The 18,333-nt window shown below is 48.8% G+C and overlaps 1 protein-coding gene across 1 annotated transcript in view; it reads left to right on the forward strand.

The window, feature by feature from the left end:
* LOC109899373 (serine/threonine-protein kinase 17A) overlaps nucleotides 1-18,333 on the forward strand; it is a 43,832-nt gene that overhangs the window by 18,763 nt on the left and 6,736 nt on the right. The window contains exon 2 of the mRNA XM_031836140.1: nucleotides 4,520-4,732. Within this exon, the coding sequence (XP_031692000.1) occupies nucleotides 4,520-4,732 (213 nt within the window). The remainder of the gene's footprint in view (nucleotides 1-4,519; nucleotides 4,733-18,333) is intronic.

An 18,333-nucleotide genomic window follows, 5' to 3' on the forward strand; every position in this document is an offset into this window, starting at 1 on the left:
GTACAGAGCTCCAGGGCTTTCAAGTTTTTAGGAAACCAATCTTACGACAGCAGGGGCTGGATTAGAGTATCGGTGGTGGCAGAGGTATGAAGGAATGCCTCAGCCATGCAGTCAAGTGTGGAGAAAGCCTATTAGACCTGCTCTTTAGCTAGTTTCAAAGGCCCGGAAGGTTCCTTATAGCACAAACTATTTCCTCTGAACTTGATTGATTAGACGCAGCCCGTTAAGATGTTATGAATGCAAGAGATTACGTCTGCTCCTTGCATTCCTGTCATTGGATGCTGTGACTATAAGGAGACCCCTCCCTCCGAAGGATTTTCACAAGCTAATGTCAAGTGCCTTCCTGCAGCTACCAAGTGCGTCTTTCCTCCTGGTTCGGATGGTTGACAAGGTGTTCACAAATACAGTCAGTGGTTCTCCTTGCCTCTACGTGCCTCATGTTCATGTTCTCGCTGACCTTGTCACGTTGCTCTTACTTTGTCACTGCCCTGTCACACTGGCCTCAGACAATAACAAACGCCTCTGTCCGCCACATCCTCAAACTCCTCAGATATTTAGCCTGATCCAACGCATTAAGGCAAGTCTGTGGACTTGATGAGTTCAGCACAAGCCAAAGAGCATGGCTTTTTCATTCTTCATCCTCCAGTCTCTACGTTTTTCTTTCTTGTGTGAGTGTTTCTGTAAGGGAAAGGCAGCTGTATGTAGTAAATCTGTGCGTGGCTGGACAGTGGGATTGAGAATGTAAGGACAAGAGGGAATAAAGCTGGAGAGCCTAGAGCCCCAGCACAATCTTCCAGGCCCATGACTCTCACATGAGCTCAGATCAGCACCCCCCCCCCCCCCCCCCCCCCCCGAGGCCCAGGCTCTCTCTCTCCCTCTCTCTCTCTCGATGGTGTGTTAGAATATTCACGACTCAAAACAGGACTAAAAACACTGACCATATTACATCGGCATAGTTGTCTGTCACAATTCCTATGCCAATCTAGTCTAAGGCGCTCAGCAGACATTTACTGCCTGTTTCTCTGGAGGGCAAAACCAACTCCAGACGCAATTTCTTCCAGTCTGCTTCCACTCCTGCCCCGACAACATGACAATGACACTCGGCATGGTGGCGTTAGGCAGGCATGACTAAACTGGACTTCTCATTAGTCTCTTGCTTGTGTTTTCTCTTGGGTCTGATCTAGAGGTCGACCGACTATGATTTTTCAACGGCAATACCGATACCGATTTTATTACAGGACCAAAAAAAGCAGATACCGATTAATCGGGCTATTTATTTATTTTATATATATATATTTGTGTGTATGTAATAATGACAATTACAACAATACTGAATGAACACTTTAATTTTAACTTAATATAATACATTAAAATCAATTTAATCTCAAATAATGAAACATGTTCAATTTGGTTTAAATAATGCAAAAACACAGTGTTGTAGAAGTGCAATATGTGCCATGTAAGAAAGCTAACGTTTAAGTTCCTTGCTCAGAACATATGAAAGCTGATGGTTCCTTTTAACATGAGTCTTCAATATTCCCAGATAAGAAGTTTTAGGTTGTAGTTATTATAAGAATTATAGGACTATTTCTCTCTCTACCATTTGTATTTCATATCCCTTTGACTATTGGAGGTTCTTATAGGCACTGTAGTATTGCCAGCCTAATCTCTGGAGTTGATAGGCTTGAAGTCATAAACAGAGCTTTGCATCCCAGCATTGCTAAGAGCTGCTGTTTGAATGAATGCTTACGAGCCTGCTGCTGCCTACCACCGCTCAGTCAGACTGCTCTATCATAGACTTAATTATAATATAATGAACACACAAATACGAGCCTTTGATCATTAATATGGTCAAATCCGGAAACTTTCATTTCGAAAACAAAATGTTTATTCTTTCAGTGAAATACGGAACCGTAACGTATTTTATCGAACGGCTGGCATCCATAAGTCTAAATATTTATGTTACATTGCACAACCTTCAATGTTATGTCATAATTCTATACAATTCTGGCAAATTAATTACGGTCTTTGTTAGGAAGAAATGGTCTTCACACAGTTCGTAACGAGCCAGGCGACCCAAACTGTTGCATATATCCTGACTGCTTGCACAGAACGCAAGAGAAGTGACACAATTTCCTGAGCTAATATTGCCTGCTAACATTCATTTATTTTAACTAAATATGCAGGTTGAAAAATATATATTTGGGTATTGATTTTAAGAAAGGCATTGATGTTTATGGTTAGGTACATTGGTGCGACAACAGTGCTTTTTTTCGCGAATGCGCTTGTTAAATCATCACCTGTTTGGCGAAGTAGGCTGTGATTCAATGATAAATTAACAGGCACCGCATTGATTATTTGCAACGCAGGACAAGCTAGTTAAACTAGTAAAATCATCAACCATGTGTAGTTAACTAGGGATTATGTTGATTGTTTTTTACAAGATAAGTTTAATGCTAGCTAGCAACTTACCTTGGCTCCTTGCTGCACTCGTGTAACAGGTGGTCAGCCAGCCACGCAGTCTCCTCGCGCAGTGCAATGTAATCGGTGTCCAAAAATGGCGATCACTGATTGTTATGAAAACTTTAAATCGGCCCTAATTAATCGGCCATGCCGATTTTAATCGGTCGACTTCTAGTCAGATCTGTCCCTCTTTGCTGCCCAGTCTCTCGCATCCCTCTTTGCTGCCCAGTCTCTCGCATGTCATGGCTGTGTTGCTCATGATGCAGGCTAGTTGACACTACTTTCATGAGAACTGGGAGGATGTGCCCACCCCCTTACACAATCTGACAGTAAGGACAACCTGAGATATTTGACAGCTGCCAGGCTCAACCTTCAAGGCCACTGTCTTCTTTAAGGTAGATGTTGAACATGGTCTTACACCATTTATCTGAGTGTGCAAGGAGGGATGAAGGTGGGTGGATACGAGGAGGACCAGGTGATATGTGGTTCAGATTTTCAAAATCTAAGGCTTGGATGAGAGGAGCTACGGTCATGGGAATGATGTTTAGGTGGATGTTTACTCTAAACCCTTTGGCAGCTCTGACACTTCCAGAGAGGTCAATCGCTCTGACTTTTCTCAACTGCCACCATGTTCCGGCGTGAGTCATAAATCCGTGTGTGTGTGTGTGTGCGTGCATGGTTATCACTCACAAAACTCTGTTTATCAGCCTCAAATCACCTCGGCCGGTAAATCATTCTTCAGACCTGTTTGATAAGAGAGTTGTCTGGCTCCGGAGAGTTCTGACTTTTCCACTGCAAACCTCTGTTTCAAAGAACCTTTCCTTGTCCCGCAAATACTTCCTCCTTAGAGGTTAAGTCAATACCATTGTACTATAAAGTGTAAATATGGAAACAAAGTAGGCAAACGGTATCCCTGTAGCCTACACTGTTTCTACTTGGCATTTAAATGTCTCTGCTACACATTTTAGAACCTGAGGTTGTGTTGTCATATCCTCTTACAATGAGGTCAGACAATAATGGGACCATTGGTTCAGTGTATTAGAGCATTTGGCTGCATTCTCGGTAGCCGAGAGGGGAGTTGATGTTGGCGTGTCATCTTTATACACTGCTTTCTGTCTGCAAGGCCCCCCGGGCAACACACTCTCTGTGTCCCCAATGGCACCCTGTTCCCTGTATACTTTTGACCAGATCTACTTATGGACCCTAATCAAAAGTAGTGCACCTCATAAGGGAATAGGTTGCCATTTGAAACACAGCCGCTCGCTGTGTGTTTTTCACACCAGACCAGTACAGGCCCCTACCCCTTCATAGTCCACATTCAAAGTGGGTCAGCGCCACAAAGCAGACGGCTGTAGCGGTGAGATAAAGGGCCAACTTGGGTTCTGGGGACTGGAGATGACTTCATCCTGCAGAAATGCCAAGGAGACAAAGGGATGTTCAGATCCAACGTTAAGTGTGCTGGTCTCAGGATCACTACAACACCTCTCTCATCACACACACACACACACACACACACACACACACACACACACACACACACACACACACACACACACACACACACACACACGTCTCTTCTCACAGATGAAAGGGTTCTAAGAGAACCATTTCTGCCTGTGTGTACACATTTGTATGTGAATCCACTGCTTGTTCATCGGGTCATTTTGATTTGTAACATCATGCAGATTTAATGAGAGACACTGCGATTACTTCCTTTTAGTTTCTCCAGACTGAGAACTCTTAACATTCATTTGTGGCTTTGTGTCATTCTTGTGAATTGTTAGAAAGTCCGTATTGCCCTATTGGGTCAGTGAAACTAGGTCATATAGTCAACATGCCAAGTGATGAACGGCCTTCAGTTACCATAGTTACAGAGCTAGTTAAAAGGCCTTAGAATATCTTGAATGGTGCATATATAAACCTTCTCTATTGTAGATGACATTAGACTAGAAAGTGTCTGGAAAAGCCTACCTTATTCTCTGTACTGAAACAACTTTTCAGTGAAATATAAATCTTCACCCAGCACCCTCTTCTCTCTGCCTGTGCTTCTCCTCAGGGGGAAGTTTGCGGTGGTCAGGAAGTGTGTGGAGAAGTGCACGGGCCAGGAGTACGCCGCCAAGTTCATGAGGAAGAGGAGGAAGGGCCAGGACTGCAGGCTGGAGATCATCCACGAGGTGGCCGTTCTGGAGCTCGCCACGGCCAGCCAGCGGGTGGTCAACCTGCACCAGGTCTACGAGATGGCCGCCGAGATGGTGCTCGTCCTCCAGTTGTGAGTGTCGCACTTTGGTCAAATTGAAGTTGTAGGAACAATGCCACGTACTCAACGGTATGATGCGTAGACTTGAAAAGGTCAGCCGTGGAAGAAGAGCGAGAAGGTCTACCCTCCATTTTAGTCCACTTCAGACATGGACGACAATCTCTTTTTATGCACATTTTTTACACACAGTTAGTATCTCAATAGTCTGATATGGCTTCATCTCCTTCTTTTACACTGATCTGAAAAAGCAGGATAGGTAATGTGCTAGTGATCTAATGCAAAGTGTTATTTAGGTCTTGGAAAAGGTAGCTCGACACGACGTATCACCTTTGACCCACAGGAAGTACGGGAAAGACTCCCGGACACTGCAGACAGATCTCTTAGCTGCATGCCACCTTACCTGACTGGTGAATAATAAACAGTCTGTGACCCTGATGGTTTATTGAAAGGCAGCAGGTCCATGGCAAGGCAAGCTGTTAAATATTGAGACTGAGGTGAATGAGAGGAGATAAGTACAGGGATGGGACAAAAAAAAGTACTGAACAATTTCATGAGGTAGCGACAGAACTAGAATAAAGCCGAGAGAGAGAGAGAGGCCTCACTGGATAGGGAGAGAGAGAGAGGCCTCACTGGATAGGGAGAGAGAGAGAGGCCTCACTGGATAGGGAGGGACAGAGAGAGGCCTCACTGGATAGGGAGAGAGAGAGAGGCCTCACTGGATAGGGAGGGACAGAGAGAGGCCTCACTGGATAGAGATGGGGAGGGGGAGAGAGAGGCCTCACTGGATAGAGATGGGGAGGGGGAGAGAGAGGCCTCACTGGATAGAGATGGGGAGGGGGAGAGAGAGGCCTCACTGGATAGAGATGGGGAGGGGTAGAGAGAGGCCTCACTGGATAGAGATGGGGAGGGGGAGAGAGAGGCCTCACTGGATGGGGAGGGGGAGAGAGAGAGAGGCCTCACTGGATAGAGATGGGGAGGGGGAGAGAGGCCTCACTGGATAGAGATGGGGAGGGGGAGAGAGGCCTCACTGGATAGAGATGGGGAGGGGGAGAGAGGCCTCACTGGATAGAGATGGGGAGGGAGAGAGAGGGAGGCATCACTGGATAGAGATGGGGAGGGAGAGCGAGAGAGGCCTCACTGGATAGAGATGGGGAGGCCTCACTGGATAGAGATGGGGAGGGAGAGAGAGGGAGGCATCACTGGATAGAGATGGGGAGGCCTCACTGGATAGAGATGGGGAGGGAGAGAGAGAGAGAGGCCTCACTGGATAGAGATGGGGAGGCCTCACTGGATAGAGATGGGGAGGGAGAGAGAGAGAGGCCTCACTGGATAGAGATGGGGAGGAAGAGAGAGAGGCCTCACTGGAAAGAGATGGGGAGGAAGAGAGAGAGGCCTCACTGGATAGAGATGGGGATGGAGAGAGAGGCCTCACTGGATGGATGGAGGGAGGGAGGGAGGGAGGGAGAGGCCTCACTGGATGGATGGATGGAGGGAGGGAGGGGAGAGGGGCCTCACTGGATAGAGATGGGGAGGGAGGGAGGGAGGGAGAGGGGCCTCACTGGATAGAGATGGGGAGGGAGGGAGGCAGAGGGGCCTCACTGGGTAGAGGGAGGGAGGGTGGGAGAGGGGCCTCACTGGATAGAGGAAGGGAGGGTGAAGGTCCTCACTGGATAGAGGGGCGAGAGAGGGGGGCCTCACTGGATAGAGGGGCGAGAGAGGGGGGACTCACTGGATAGAGAGAGGGAGGAAGAGAGAGCGTCCTCACTGGATAGAGATGGGGAGGAAGAGAGGGAGGCCTCACTGGATAGATGGGGAGGGATAGAGAGAGGCCTCACTAGATAGATGGGGAGGGAGAGAGGGGGGCCTCACTGGATAGAGGGGCGAGAGAGGGGGGACTCACTGGATAGAGAGAGGGAGAAAGAGAGGCCTCACTGGATAGAGATGGGGAGGGAGAGCGAGGCCTCACTGGATAGAGATGGGGAGGCCTCACTGGATAGAGATGGGGAGGGAGAGAGAGAGAGGCCTCAATGGATAGAGATGGGGAGGCCTCAATGGATAGAGATGGGGAGGCCTCACTGGATAGAGATGGGGAGGCCTCACTGGATAGAGATGGGGAGGGAGAGAGAGGCCTCACTAGATAGAGATGGGGAGGGAGAGAGAGGCCTCACTAGATAGAGATGGGGAGGGAGAGAGAGAGGCCTCACTGGATAGAGATGGGGAGGCCTCACTGGATAGAAATGGGGAGGAAGAGAGAGAGGCCCCACTGGATAGAGATGGGGAGTGAGAGAGAGGCCTCACTAGATAGAGATGGGGAGGGAGAGAGAGGCCTCACTAGATAGAGATGGGGAGGGAGAGAGAGGCTTACTAGATGGAGATGGGGAGGGAGAGAGAGGCTTACTAGATAGAGATGGGGAGGGAGAGAGAGGCCTCACTAGATAGAGATGGGGAGGGAGAGAGAGGCCTCACTAGATAGAGATGGGGAGGGAGAGAGAGGCCTCACTAGATAGAGATGGGGAGGGAGAGAGAGGCCTCACTAGATAGAGATGGGGAGGGAGAGAGAGGCCTCACTAGATAGAGATGGGGAGGGAGAGAGAGGCCTCACTAGATAGAGATGGGGAGGGAGAGAGAGGCCTCATTAGATAGAGATGGGGAGGGAGAGAGAGGCCTCACTAGATAGAGATGGGGAGGGAGAGAGAGGCCTCACTAGAGAGAGAGAGAGGCCTCACTAGATGGAGATGGGGAGGGAGAGAGAGAGAGGCCTCACTGGATAGAGATGGGGAGGCCTCACTGGATAGAAATGGGGAGGGAGAGAGAAAGAGGCCTCACTGGATAGAGATGGGGAGGGAGAGAGAGAGGCCTCACTGGATAGAGATGGGGAGGGAGAGAGAGAGGCCTCACTGGATAGATGGGGAGGGAGAGAGGGGGGCCTCACTGGATAGAGGGGCGAGAGAGGGGGGACTCACTGGATAGAGGGGCGAGAGAGGGGGGACTCACTGGAGAAAGAGAGGCCTCACTAGATAGAGATGGGGAGGGAGAGAGAGGCCTCACTAGATAGAGATGGGGAGGGAGAGAGAGGCCTCACTAGATAGAGATGGGGACAGAGAGAGAGAGGCCTCACTGGATAGAGATGGGGACAGAGAGAGAGAGGCCTCACTCGATAGAGATGGGGAGGAAGAGAGAGAGGCCTCACTGGATAGAGATGGGGAGGAAGAGAGAGAGGCCTCACTGGATAGAGATGAGAGAGGGAGGCCTCACTGGATAGAGATGGGGAGGGAGAGAGAGTCCTCACTGGATAGAGATGGGGAGGGAGAGAGAGGCCTCACTGGATAGAGATGGGGAGGGAGAGAGAGAGGCCTCACTGGATAGAGATGGGGAGGGAGAGAGAGAGGCCTCACTGGATAGAGATGGGGAGGGAGAGAGAGAGGCCTCACTGGATAGAGATGGGGAGGGAGAGAGAGAGGCCTCACTGGATAGAGATGGGGAGGGAGAGAGGGGGGCCTCACTGGATAGAGGGGCGAGAGAGGGGGGACTCACTGGATAGAGAGAGGGAGAGAGAGGCCTCACTGGATAGAGATGGGGAGGCCTCACTGGATAGAGATGGGGAGGGAGAGAGAGAGAGGCCTCACTGGATAGAGATGGGGAGGCCTCACTGGATAGAGATGGGGAGGCCTCACTGGATAGAGATGGGGAGGGAGAGAGAGGCCTCACTAGATAGAGATGGGGAGGGAGAGAGAGGCCTCACTAGATAGAGATGGGGAGGGAGAGAGAGAGGCCTCACTGGATAGAGATGGGGAGGCCTCACTGGATAGAAATGGGGAGGAAGAGAGAGAGGCCTCACTGGATAGAGATGGGGAGGGAGAGAGAGAGGCCCCACTGGATAGAGATGGGGAGTGAGAGAGAGGCCTCACTAGATAGAGATGGGGAGGGAGAGAGAGGCCTCACTAGATAGAGATGGGGAGGGAGAGAGAGGCTTACTAGATAGAGATGGGGAGGGAGAGAGAGGCTTACTAGATAGAGATGGGGAGGGAGAGAGAGGCCTCACTAGATAGAGATGGGGAGGGAGAGAGAGGCCTCACTAGATAGAGATGGGGAGGGAGAGAGAGGCCTCGCTGGATAGAGATGGGGAGGGAGAGAGAGGCCTCGCTGGATAGAGATGGGGAGGGAGAGCGAGAGAGGCCTCGCTGGATAGAGATGGGGAGGGAGAGCGAGAGAGGCCTCGCTGGATAGAGATGGGGAGGGAGAGCGAGAGAGGCCTCGCTGGATAGAGATGGGGAGGGAGAGCGAGAGAGGCCTCGCTGGATAGAGATGGGGAGGGAGAGCGAGAGAGGCCTCACTGGATAGAGATGGGGAGGGGGAGAGAGAGAGGCCTCGCTGGATAGAGATGGGGAGGTAGGGAGAGAGAGAGGCCTCGCTGGATAGAGATGGGGAGGGAGAGAGAGCGAGAGAGGCCTCGCTGGATAGAGATGGGGAGGGAGAGAGAGCGAGTGAGGCCTCGCTGGATAGAGATGGGGAGGGAGAGAGAGCGAGAGAGGTCTCGCTGGATAGAGATGAGGAGGGAGAGAGGGAGGCCTCACTGGATAGAGATGGGGAGGAAGAGAGAGAGGCCTCACTGGATAGAGATGAGGAGGGAGAGAGGGAGGCCTCACTGGATAGAGATGAGGAGGGAGAGAGGGAGGCCTCACTGGATAGAGATGGGGAGGGAGAGAGAGTCCTCACTGGATAGAGATGGGGAGGGAGAGAGAGGCCTCACTGGATAGAGATGGGGAGGGAGAGAGAGAGGCCTCACTGGATAGAGATGGGGAGGGAGAGAGAGAGGCCTCACTGGATAGATGGGGAGGGAGAGAGGGGGGCCTCACTGGATAGAGGGGCGAGAGAGGGGGGACTCACTGGATAGAGAGAGGGAGAAAGAGAGGCCTCACTGGATAGAGATGGGGAGGGAGAGAGAGGCCTCACTGGATAGAGATGGGGAGGCCTCACTGGATAGAGATGGGGAGGGAGAGAGAGAGAGGCCTCACTGGATAGAGATGGGGAGGCCTCACTGGATAGAGATGGGGAGGCCTCACTGGATAGAGATGGGGAGGGAGAGAGAGGCCTCACTAGATAGAGATGGGGAGGGAGAGAGGCCTCACTAGATAGAGATGGGGAGGGAGAGAGAGAGGCCTCACTGGATAGAGATGGGGAGTGAGAGAGAGGCCTCACTAGATAGAGATGGGGAGGGAGAGAGAGGCCTCACTAGATAGAGATGGGGAGGGAGAGAGAGGCCTCACTAGATAGAGATGGGGAGGGAGAGAGAGGCCTCACTAGATAGAGATGGGGAGGGAGAGAGAGGCCTCACTAGATAGAGATGGGGAGGGGGAGAGAGAGAGGCCTTGCTGGATAGAGATGGGGAGAGAGAGGCCTCGCTGGATAGAGATGGGGAGAGAGAGGCCTCGCTGGATAGAGATGGGGAGAGAGAGGCCTCGCTGGATAGAGATGGGGAGGGAGAGCGAGAGAGGCCTCGCTGGATAGAGATGGGGAGGGGGAGAGAGAGAGGCCTCGCTGGATAGAGATGGGGAGGTAGGGAGAGAGAGGCCTCGCTGGATAGAGATGGGGAGGGAGAGAGAGCGAGAGAGGCCTCGCTGGATAGAGATGGGGAGGGAGAGAGAGCGAGAGAGGTCTCGCTGGATAGAGATGAGGAGGGAGGGAGAGAGAGCGAGAGAGGCCTCGCTGGATAGAGATGGGGAGGGAGAGAGAGAGAGAGAGGCCTCACTGGATAGAGATGGAGAGAGAGAGAGGCATCACTGGATAGAGATGGAGAGCGAGGCATCACTGGATAGAGATGGGGAGAGAGAGAGAGAGAGAGAGGCCTCACTGGATAGAGATGGGGAGGGAGAGAGAGAGAGGCCTCACTGGATAGAGATGGGGAGGGAGAGCGAGAGAGGCCTCACTGGATAGATAGAGGGAGAGGGAGAGAGACAGAGAAGTGGATAGTGGGCCATAGAGAGTAGTAATCCAGTTCCAAAGCCCAGGGCGATACTCCGCATGCCTCAGTGAGCACTGGCTATTTCAACAACGTGCCATCCCCCCTCCCCTCTCTGTCTCACTGGACGGGTCACACAGACACAGACACATTGCGTGGCGGATTGGGTTTCCCCTTTGTCACATGCAGACATTGAACTTTGGGGTTGTTGGGGTGAGAGCATTCACACTGACTGGCTGATTGGTTTCCCAGACAGGATCCATACTGGTCTCTTTTGGATTCAAACTCCCTGTAGAAAAAAAGCTATTAGCCTACTGTAGCTACCTAATACGAACTTCTGTGTCGACCTCTGATAAGTCAAAGTCCTTGATTTAGGCTAGGCCTTTTGCTTTTACAATATTGTAATAATATTGGCCGGATGAAAAATCTGAACATGTTAATGAAGAAATCCTCATTCTGATTTGATAAAACAGTGCCATCCTTTCAGCTGATCAAAAAATACATTCCAAAGGTCTTCAGCTGTCTGTATGTTTGAGTGGTAGACTGAGATCAGTGCTGTTGACCAATGAGTGACCTGACCTGGTTCTCATGTGCCCTTTGTGTGTGTGAAGACTGGCGTGAAGGGAGAGGTCCCAGCAGCTAGCCCATAGAGCTGCACTCCCTCCTCCCTGCCTGCCTGCCTGCCCATGGAAACTACCCCACCACCGCTGTTTGCTCAGGACTTGTGTGTGTGTGCACGTGTGAATGTCTCTCTTTCCCTCCCATATTGAGCCCATTGACATGCACTTTCCCCTAGGCTGCCATGTTTCCACATGTTGGAGCTGGCTCAGGAGACTTGGACCCTTCACTCAACATGGGGTCACCTCTCCTCCCCCAGGGCAGCTTGGCTCTCCTCTCTCTCTCTCTCTCTTGCCAATGTGTTCATTCAATTATTGTAACTGTGCTGCTGGTTGTAATGGCACACTGTGTGCGCGTATGTGTGTGCGTGCACTTGTGTTTCAGAACAGCAGAGACGGATGTTATTCTACTTAATGAAACGCTAAGCGGGCCTGGGGAACAAGTTTACTGCAGAGCAGACTCTCTCGCTCTCTTGCTCTCTCTCTCTCTCTCTCAGGTTTAAAGAAGCTTTAAGTGGAGCCCTGTGGTGCCCTGGAGTAGCCTGGGGGATGGAAGTGGTGTTAGCATTAGCATTAGCCGGGAGATAATTGATTGGCCTGCTAGATTAGCATCCTAAACTAATGCAAAGGGCACCACACTGCTGACCTCCGCTAACAGTCACTCCAGTCCATATGGAGCCCCTCTGTGACTCGACTGCTCACCTGGACAAGGCTGTAATGCTCCCTGTGGTGGGGGCTACTCAATGGACAAATACTGGAGTAGCCTAGAAGAGAAAATTAGAATGCGCATGTTAACAGGATGAGATGCCCTACTACTCTCCTTTTGAGACTGACCGTTCAGCCTAATGTGTATTACGTTGAGAAGAGGGGGATCGTTCAGCCTAATGTGTATTACGTTGAGAAGAGGGGGATCGTTCAGCCTAATGTGTATTACATTGAGAAGAGGGGGATCGTTCAGCCTAATGTGTATTATTATGAGAAGAGGGGGATCGTTCAGCCTAATGTGTATTATTATGAGAAGAGAGGGATCGTTCAGCCTAATGTGTATTATTATGAGAAGACTGGGATCGTTCAGCCTAATGTGTATTACATTGAGAAGAGGGGGATCGTTCAGCCTAATGTGTATTATTATGAGAAGAGGGGGATCGTTCAGCCTAATGTGTATTATTATGAGAAGAGAGGGATCGTTCAGCCTAATGTGTATTATTATGAGAAGAGAGGGATCGTTCAGCCTAATGTGTATTATTATGAGAAGAGGGGGATCGTTCAGCGTAATGTGTATTATTATGAGAAGACGGGGATCGTTCAGCCTAATGTGTATTATTATGAGAAGACGGGGTTCGTTCAGCCTAATGTGTATTATGTTGAGAAGAGGGGGATCGTTCAGCCTAATGTGTATTATTATGAGAAGACGGGGATCGTTCAGCCTAATGTGTATTACGTTGAGAAGAGGGGGATCGTTCAGCCTAATGTGTATTACGTTGAGAAGACTGGGATCGTTCAGCCTAATGTGTATTATGTTGAGAAGACGGGGATCGTTCAGCCTAATGTGTATTACGTTGAGAAGACGGGGATCGTTCAGCCTAATGTGTATTACGTTGAGAAGACGGGGATCGTTCAGCCTAATGTGTATTACGTTGAGAAGACGGGATCGTTCAGCCTAATGTGTATTACGTTGAGAAGAGGGGGATTGTTTTTCATAGCTGTATCGGCGTAAAGCATTTGCGGATGACATTTTTTGTGTATTAGAATGTAATCTTTTAGAATAGAATATCCCTTAATTGCCGCTGCACTTCCGTTAGTCTTAATCCCCCCCCCCTCCCTCCCAAGCCCATTGTTGATCTGCTGTTCAGACCTCAGTTGACAACCCGTCCCCTGCCTTTACCCCCTCTCTTCTGTACGACCAGGAGGGGCCCCATATCATCAATAACCCTGTGAAAAAAAGAGGGCTGAGTGAAGGATAGGAAGCGATCCCTCCCTGGCGATTGGCAGTGCCCCTGTCAGCACCATTCAATATGGATAATAGAGCTGTTTTGTTTTTTATTTTTTTAATACAGAAGGGAAGTAGAGCGGAATGCATTTAGCCTGTTTCAGGTTCTGGCATGTGGAATCAGGGGGACGGACGGGGGAGGACTGACGGGGGAGGACGGACGGGGGGGACAGACGGAGGGAGGGAGGGATGGACGGAGGGAGAAAGAGGGAGAGGGAGGGAGGGAGACTGAGGGAGAGAAAGTCCTGGTTGTAATAGATTTTGTGTGTTTCCTTTTTCCTCTTATTTTTTTATATTTATTTTTAAGCTGATGGATATTTTGAGGCTCCGTGAGGAATGAGGAGAGGCTTCTGATGAGGGTCAGCCTGAAATTAAAGAGAGCTATTCATGCAATTACAGTATGAGGCGGAAAGGGGGGGGGGGGTGCGGATGGTTTGGGGGAAGAGAGGGCTCCAAAGCTCTTTTCCAGGCAGGATGGAGAGGGGAGGGGCTGGGTGAGGGAGGGAGGAATGTAGCCTCATTGGGCTCCCTGGGCCCCAGATGGAAGTTTATTATGTCAGTGGTGCTCCATGGCAGCACGTGAGGGCCCGGACCGTGGCTGCCAGCCCATAGAAGGGGAGGATAAGAGCAATGGAGGAGGGTTAATCTCCAGAGCAAGGGGGATAGTCCATCTCAAGCAAATCCTACACTGAGCTCTACTGTGCCCGATGGCACTTGATTGTTTTGTCACTCTGTCCCATCAATCCAACCCACTTCACCTTCCTCCTTCCATCCTCTTTCTTCTCTCTCGTTCTCATCCTCCATTGATCATAGTGGCTAGTCTTTTGTTTTTTGTTTGAGTGGTGAAACAAAACAGGTCACCACAAAAAAATAGAAACAGACTGGACGATTCCCGTGTTCAGTTTCGCTGAAATGGGTCGGGGATCAGTGGGATCTATCTATCTTTCTTTGATTGAATGAATCCAGGGCACAATAAATGTTTTGTCCGCTCAGACTGAACACTGATTTAGGTCACGTTCAAAGATATCCCATCCACGTAAATAGTTTGACAAACTAGTATCGTGGAAATTGGTATCAAAATTATTATCTTTCATATTAACCACTGATCCCAATACATACTATTCATCATTACATTTTCAGCAGATCAGATTAAGCAATGATTGACCTGTTGTACTGAGAGCTAAGGGCCCAAAACCTAGAAATATTATACTCAGAAAGACTCCCATATTCTCTGAAATGGGGCAATAGGCTACGTTCCAATAGTTTCTTTTGTACATGTGATGTGTGTGGCACTTTGGCATTAAGAGTTCATGTCACTTTGTGTGAGCCCCCTCGGATTAGAAGGGGGTTTCATCCCCGGTCCCACCACACCAAAACAGTACAGCAGCAACTGGCCAGACGTGCTCTCATCATCCAAAACAGCAATGACCTAGTTATGAATCCGGCAGATTTATTTTCCCTGACGCCCCTGGTGCACTCAGTGGTTAGAGGCTCTAAGAGGCTAAACTTTCAGCGCTAGGCTATAATTACTGGCCGTGCTAACAGAGGAACCAGTTTGAGCCCTCCGTGTCCTCTGTGTCTGTGGAGAATACATAGAGAAGGGTAGGCTCTGAGAAACTGTCCCCCCCCGTCCCCCGTAAAAAAAACGCTTTGGTTCTGTGCTGTGTTGTCTGAGTTTCCTCTGCCAGTTGGACGTCCCTGGTGTCCGGCATTATACTGGTCGCAAAGTTCAAACAGAATCCACTCTGTTTGGTACCAAGTGACTAATGTTGAAAATATCCAGATTTGTATTTATTTCTTTGCAGTTGGGGCAGTTTGTTTCCCCTAATGGTGGGTCAGGACTTGGGACCAAGTCACAGTTGTAGTTTCAGACTCAGCTGTGATGATTTGATTAGTGGGTCACAATGCTGAAACATTTAGCAACCACTGAGTTGGAGGGAAAACAAAGCTGATAACATGATTTTCCTGATGCAGCCTTTAGTTAGTGCTCCATGGGGTGTTCGTGGCTGACCATATGGAGCAGAGTGCTTTACCAGACCTCGACCTGGGAAGGAGGTCTTCCTCTGTTTAGGTTTAATCCCACTCTGTTACCGTCACAGACCTTAAAACCAGGTTACTGTATCTCTACCCATCTCCTCTACCCTTGACTGACACCCAATGGTGAGGCAGTGAAACTGCAGGGGTTTTTCCATTCTCTCTCCAGAATTGCCTTAAGAGACAATAACAGAAAAGCACATTTCACCCTCAGCTAGAGAGTTAGTTATATGCTGTGTCTCACGAGTTAAAGGGCAATTCTGCCACTTTTCAACCTCATTCATCTCCAGCACCGAACCAGTGTCTACATATGTGAAAACAGCTCAGTGGTAAAACAAAATGTTTTTATTACAGGGTAGTATTGAAGGTAAATTAAAACGTTGCCCTTTTAAACTACCTTGTTTTCTTACCTCCACGATAGCTGATCTAGCAGGACATGAGGGGTGGAAGCAATATAGCGGAATCCTATTCACCTATCAAGTGTTAATGAAGAAAAAGACCTGAGGAAAGGACTTTCATTCTCCACGTATTGAGACGTGGCCCATGTGTTTTAATATCACTCAAGGACATTACTGTACACTCAGATGTGCAGGCGTGGGCTCACTATGTGACTCACCTGTCTGGAAGATAATAAAGATAATGAATGAGGAGAGGTTGTTGGCTTTCTCTCTCAGCTGTCTGCCCTTTGCAGAGTACATTGACTGGAGTCATCACTGATTTACAGTACAGCAGGTTCTACATGAAGCCTACCACTCAGCTGACCAAAGTCTGACGTCCCTCTGATCTACCTTTCTGTGTTTTCAACCTGGCATGTGGCAAGCGCTGGATTTTCAGCCTTAGAACCAAAACAACTTCTGAAACTCCCTCCCTACCCAGACAGGACCCAATTCATGTTGGCTTCAAGGGAGCCCTTGTCTATTTTTGATAAGCCTCACTTTCAACAAACTTTCTCGTGTCTCGCTTTCCAACTTAATTGGGTGGCAGTCACTGCGGGTCAGGAGTAAATTAAGTTAGTTTCACGTGTCACATAAGGTGTCGTGTGGAAAGGGGCACAGGGTGGTGTTTTTTTCCCCCTGCTAGTTCCTCATGTCATCAAGACTCAAGACTGGAAAAAGTACCCAGTTGTAATACTTGAGTAAAGGTAAAGATACCTTTTTTAATAGAAAATGATTCAAGTAAAAGTGAAAGTCACCCAGTAAAATACTACTTGAGTAAAAGTCTAAAACTATTTGGTTTTCAATATACTTAAGTATCAAAATGAAATGTAATTGGTGAAATATACTTGACTATCTGAAGTTAAAGTATAAATCATTTCAAACGTCTTATATTAAGCAAACTGGATGGCACCATTTTATTGTATTATTTAAGGATAGCCTGGGGCACACTCCAACATCATTTACCAAGCATGTCTTTAGTGAGTCTGCCAGATCAAAAGGCAGTCAGGATGACCAGGGATAAGTGCGTGAATTGGACCATTTTCCTGTCCTACTAAGCATTCAAAATGTAACAAGTACTTTTGAGTGTCAGGGAAAATGTATGGAGTAAAAAGTACATTTTCTTTAGGAATGTAGTGAAGTAAAAATAGTCCAAAAAATAAATAGTAAAGTACAGATTCCCCCCCAAATTGCTTAAGTAGTATTTTTTACTTAAGTACTTTACACAACTGGTACTATGAGAGATAACACAAGCCTTTCAAATAGTATTGAGTTTACAGTCTGTTGCTTGCCTGGTATTTACTTAGCCAAATGATATGATGTACACAATGGTTACCTAATAATGACCGTTTACATTTGTTGGCATTAATTGAAGCAGTGCTTCGTAAGTACTAGGAAATAGACATAAGACACCGTTGTTTGTAATAACCATCTGAAATAGGACTAAAATAAAGTATTATCCCTCAGGCACTAAGAACTGGCAGTGATTTTAAAAGACAAGCTGTTTCTGTTCCATGTCATTTTAGTTATATTAACTATATTATATATTTTCATATTAACTTTGTGGCGTACTGTGTTGTGAAATATTCATCATATTATTCACATCACAATCGTATGATCATGTGTTGAATCAAACCGTGTCAATGGTGTTATTGTAGTGCACTATCCCTAATTAGTGTGCTATGTTAGAACCAATCCCTCTAGCGAGATGGAGCCTTCCACACACTCCCTTGATCTAGATAAAATATCTAACTGTCTCCCATGGGGGATACTGGAATAGACTCAAGTTCAAGTCGTTTTGACATCCCCCGGAGAAGTTTTTGAACAGAGTGCCATTGCTTTAAGCCACACACACACGGCACCTCCGAAGCCTCCGAAACCAAGAGGAGACCCATGACCTTGTCTGGTGAACTAGCAGGACTTATCACTGTCTGTGGCTGGCTACAGAGGGAAACAGACTCTTAAAAAGGGTCTCTCCTCATTAACAGTGGCCATATATCATTATGAAGGGGTGTCTATGTCAATGCCAGGAGTGGATCACTCAACAGCTAGCTTCAGCCGGGGCAAAATCACCCAGGTGGTGGAATAACAGTAAAATGTTCCACCTCAACCCTGGAATGTCAAATAGCTGTACAGCTAAAGCTACTGTCCAGACCTAGCTTGAAGGCAGCATAACCACCCCCACCAGACAGGAGCCCAGACCTAGCTGTAAGGCAGTATAACCCCCACCACCAGACAGGAGCCCAGACCGAGCTGGAAGGCAGCATAACCCCCACCACCAGACAGGAGCCCAGACCTAGCTGGAAGGCAGCTTACCCCCACCACCAGACAGGAGACCAGACCTAGCTGGAAGGCAGCATACCCCCACCACCAGACAGGAGACCAGACCTAGCTGGAAGGCAGCTTACCCCCACCACTAGACAGGAGACCAGACCTAGCTGGAAGGCAGCTTACCCCCACCACCAGACAGGAGACCAGACCTAGCTGGAAGGCAGCTTACCCCCACCACCAGACAGGAGACCAGACCTAGCTGGAAGGCAGCTTACCCCCACCACTAGACAGGAGACCAGACCTAGCTG

Source organism: Oncorhynchus kisutch, linkage group LG11, assembly GCF_002021735.2.
Source record: "Oncorhynchus kisutch isolate 150728-3 linkage group LG11, Okis_V2, whole genome shotgun sequence".
Taxonomy (NCBI): Eukaryota; Metazoa; Chordata; class Actinopteri; order Salmoniformes; family Salmonidae; genus Oncorhynchus; species Oncorhynchus kisutch.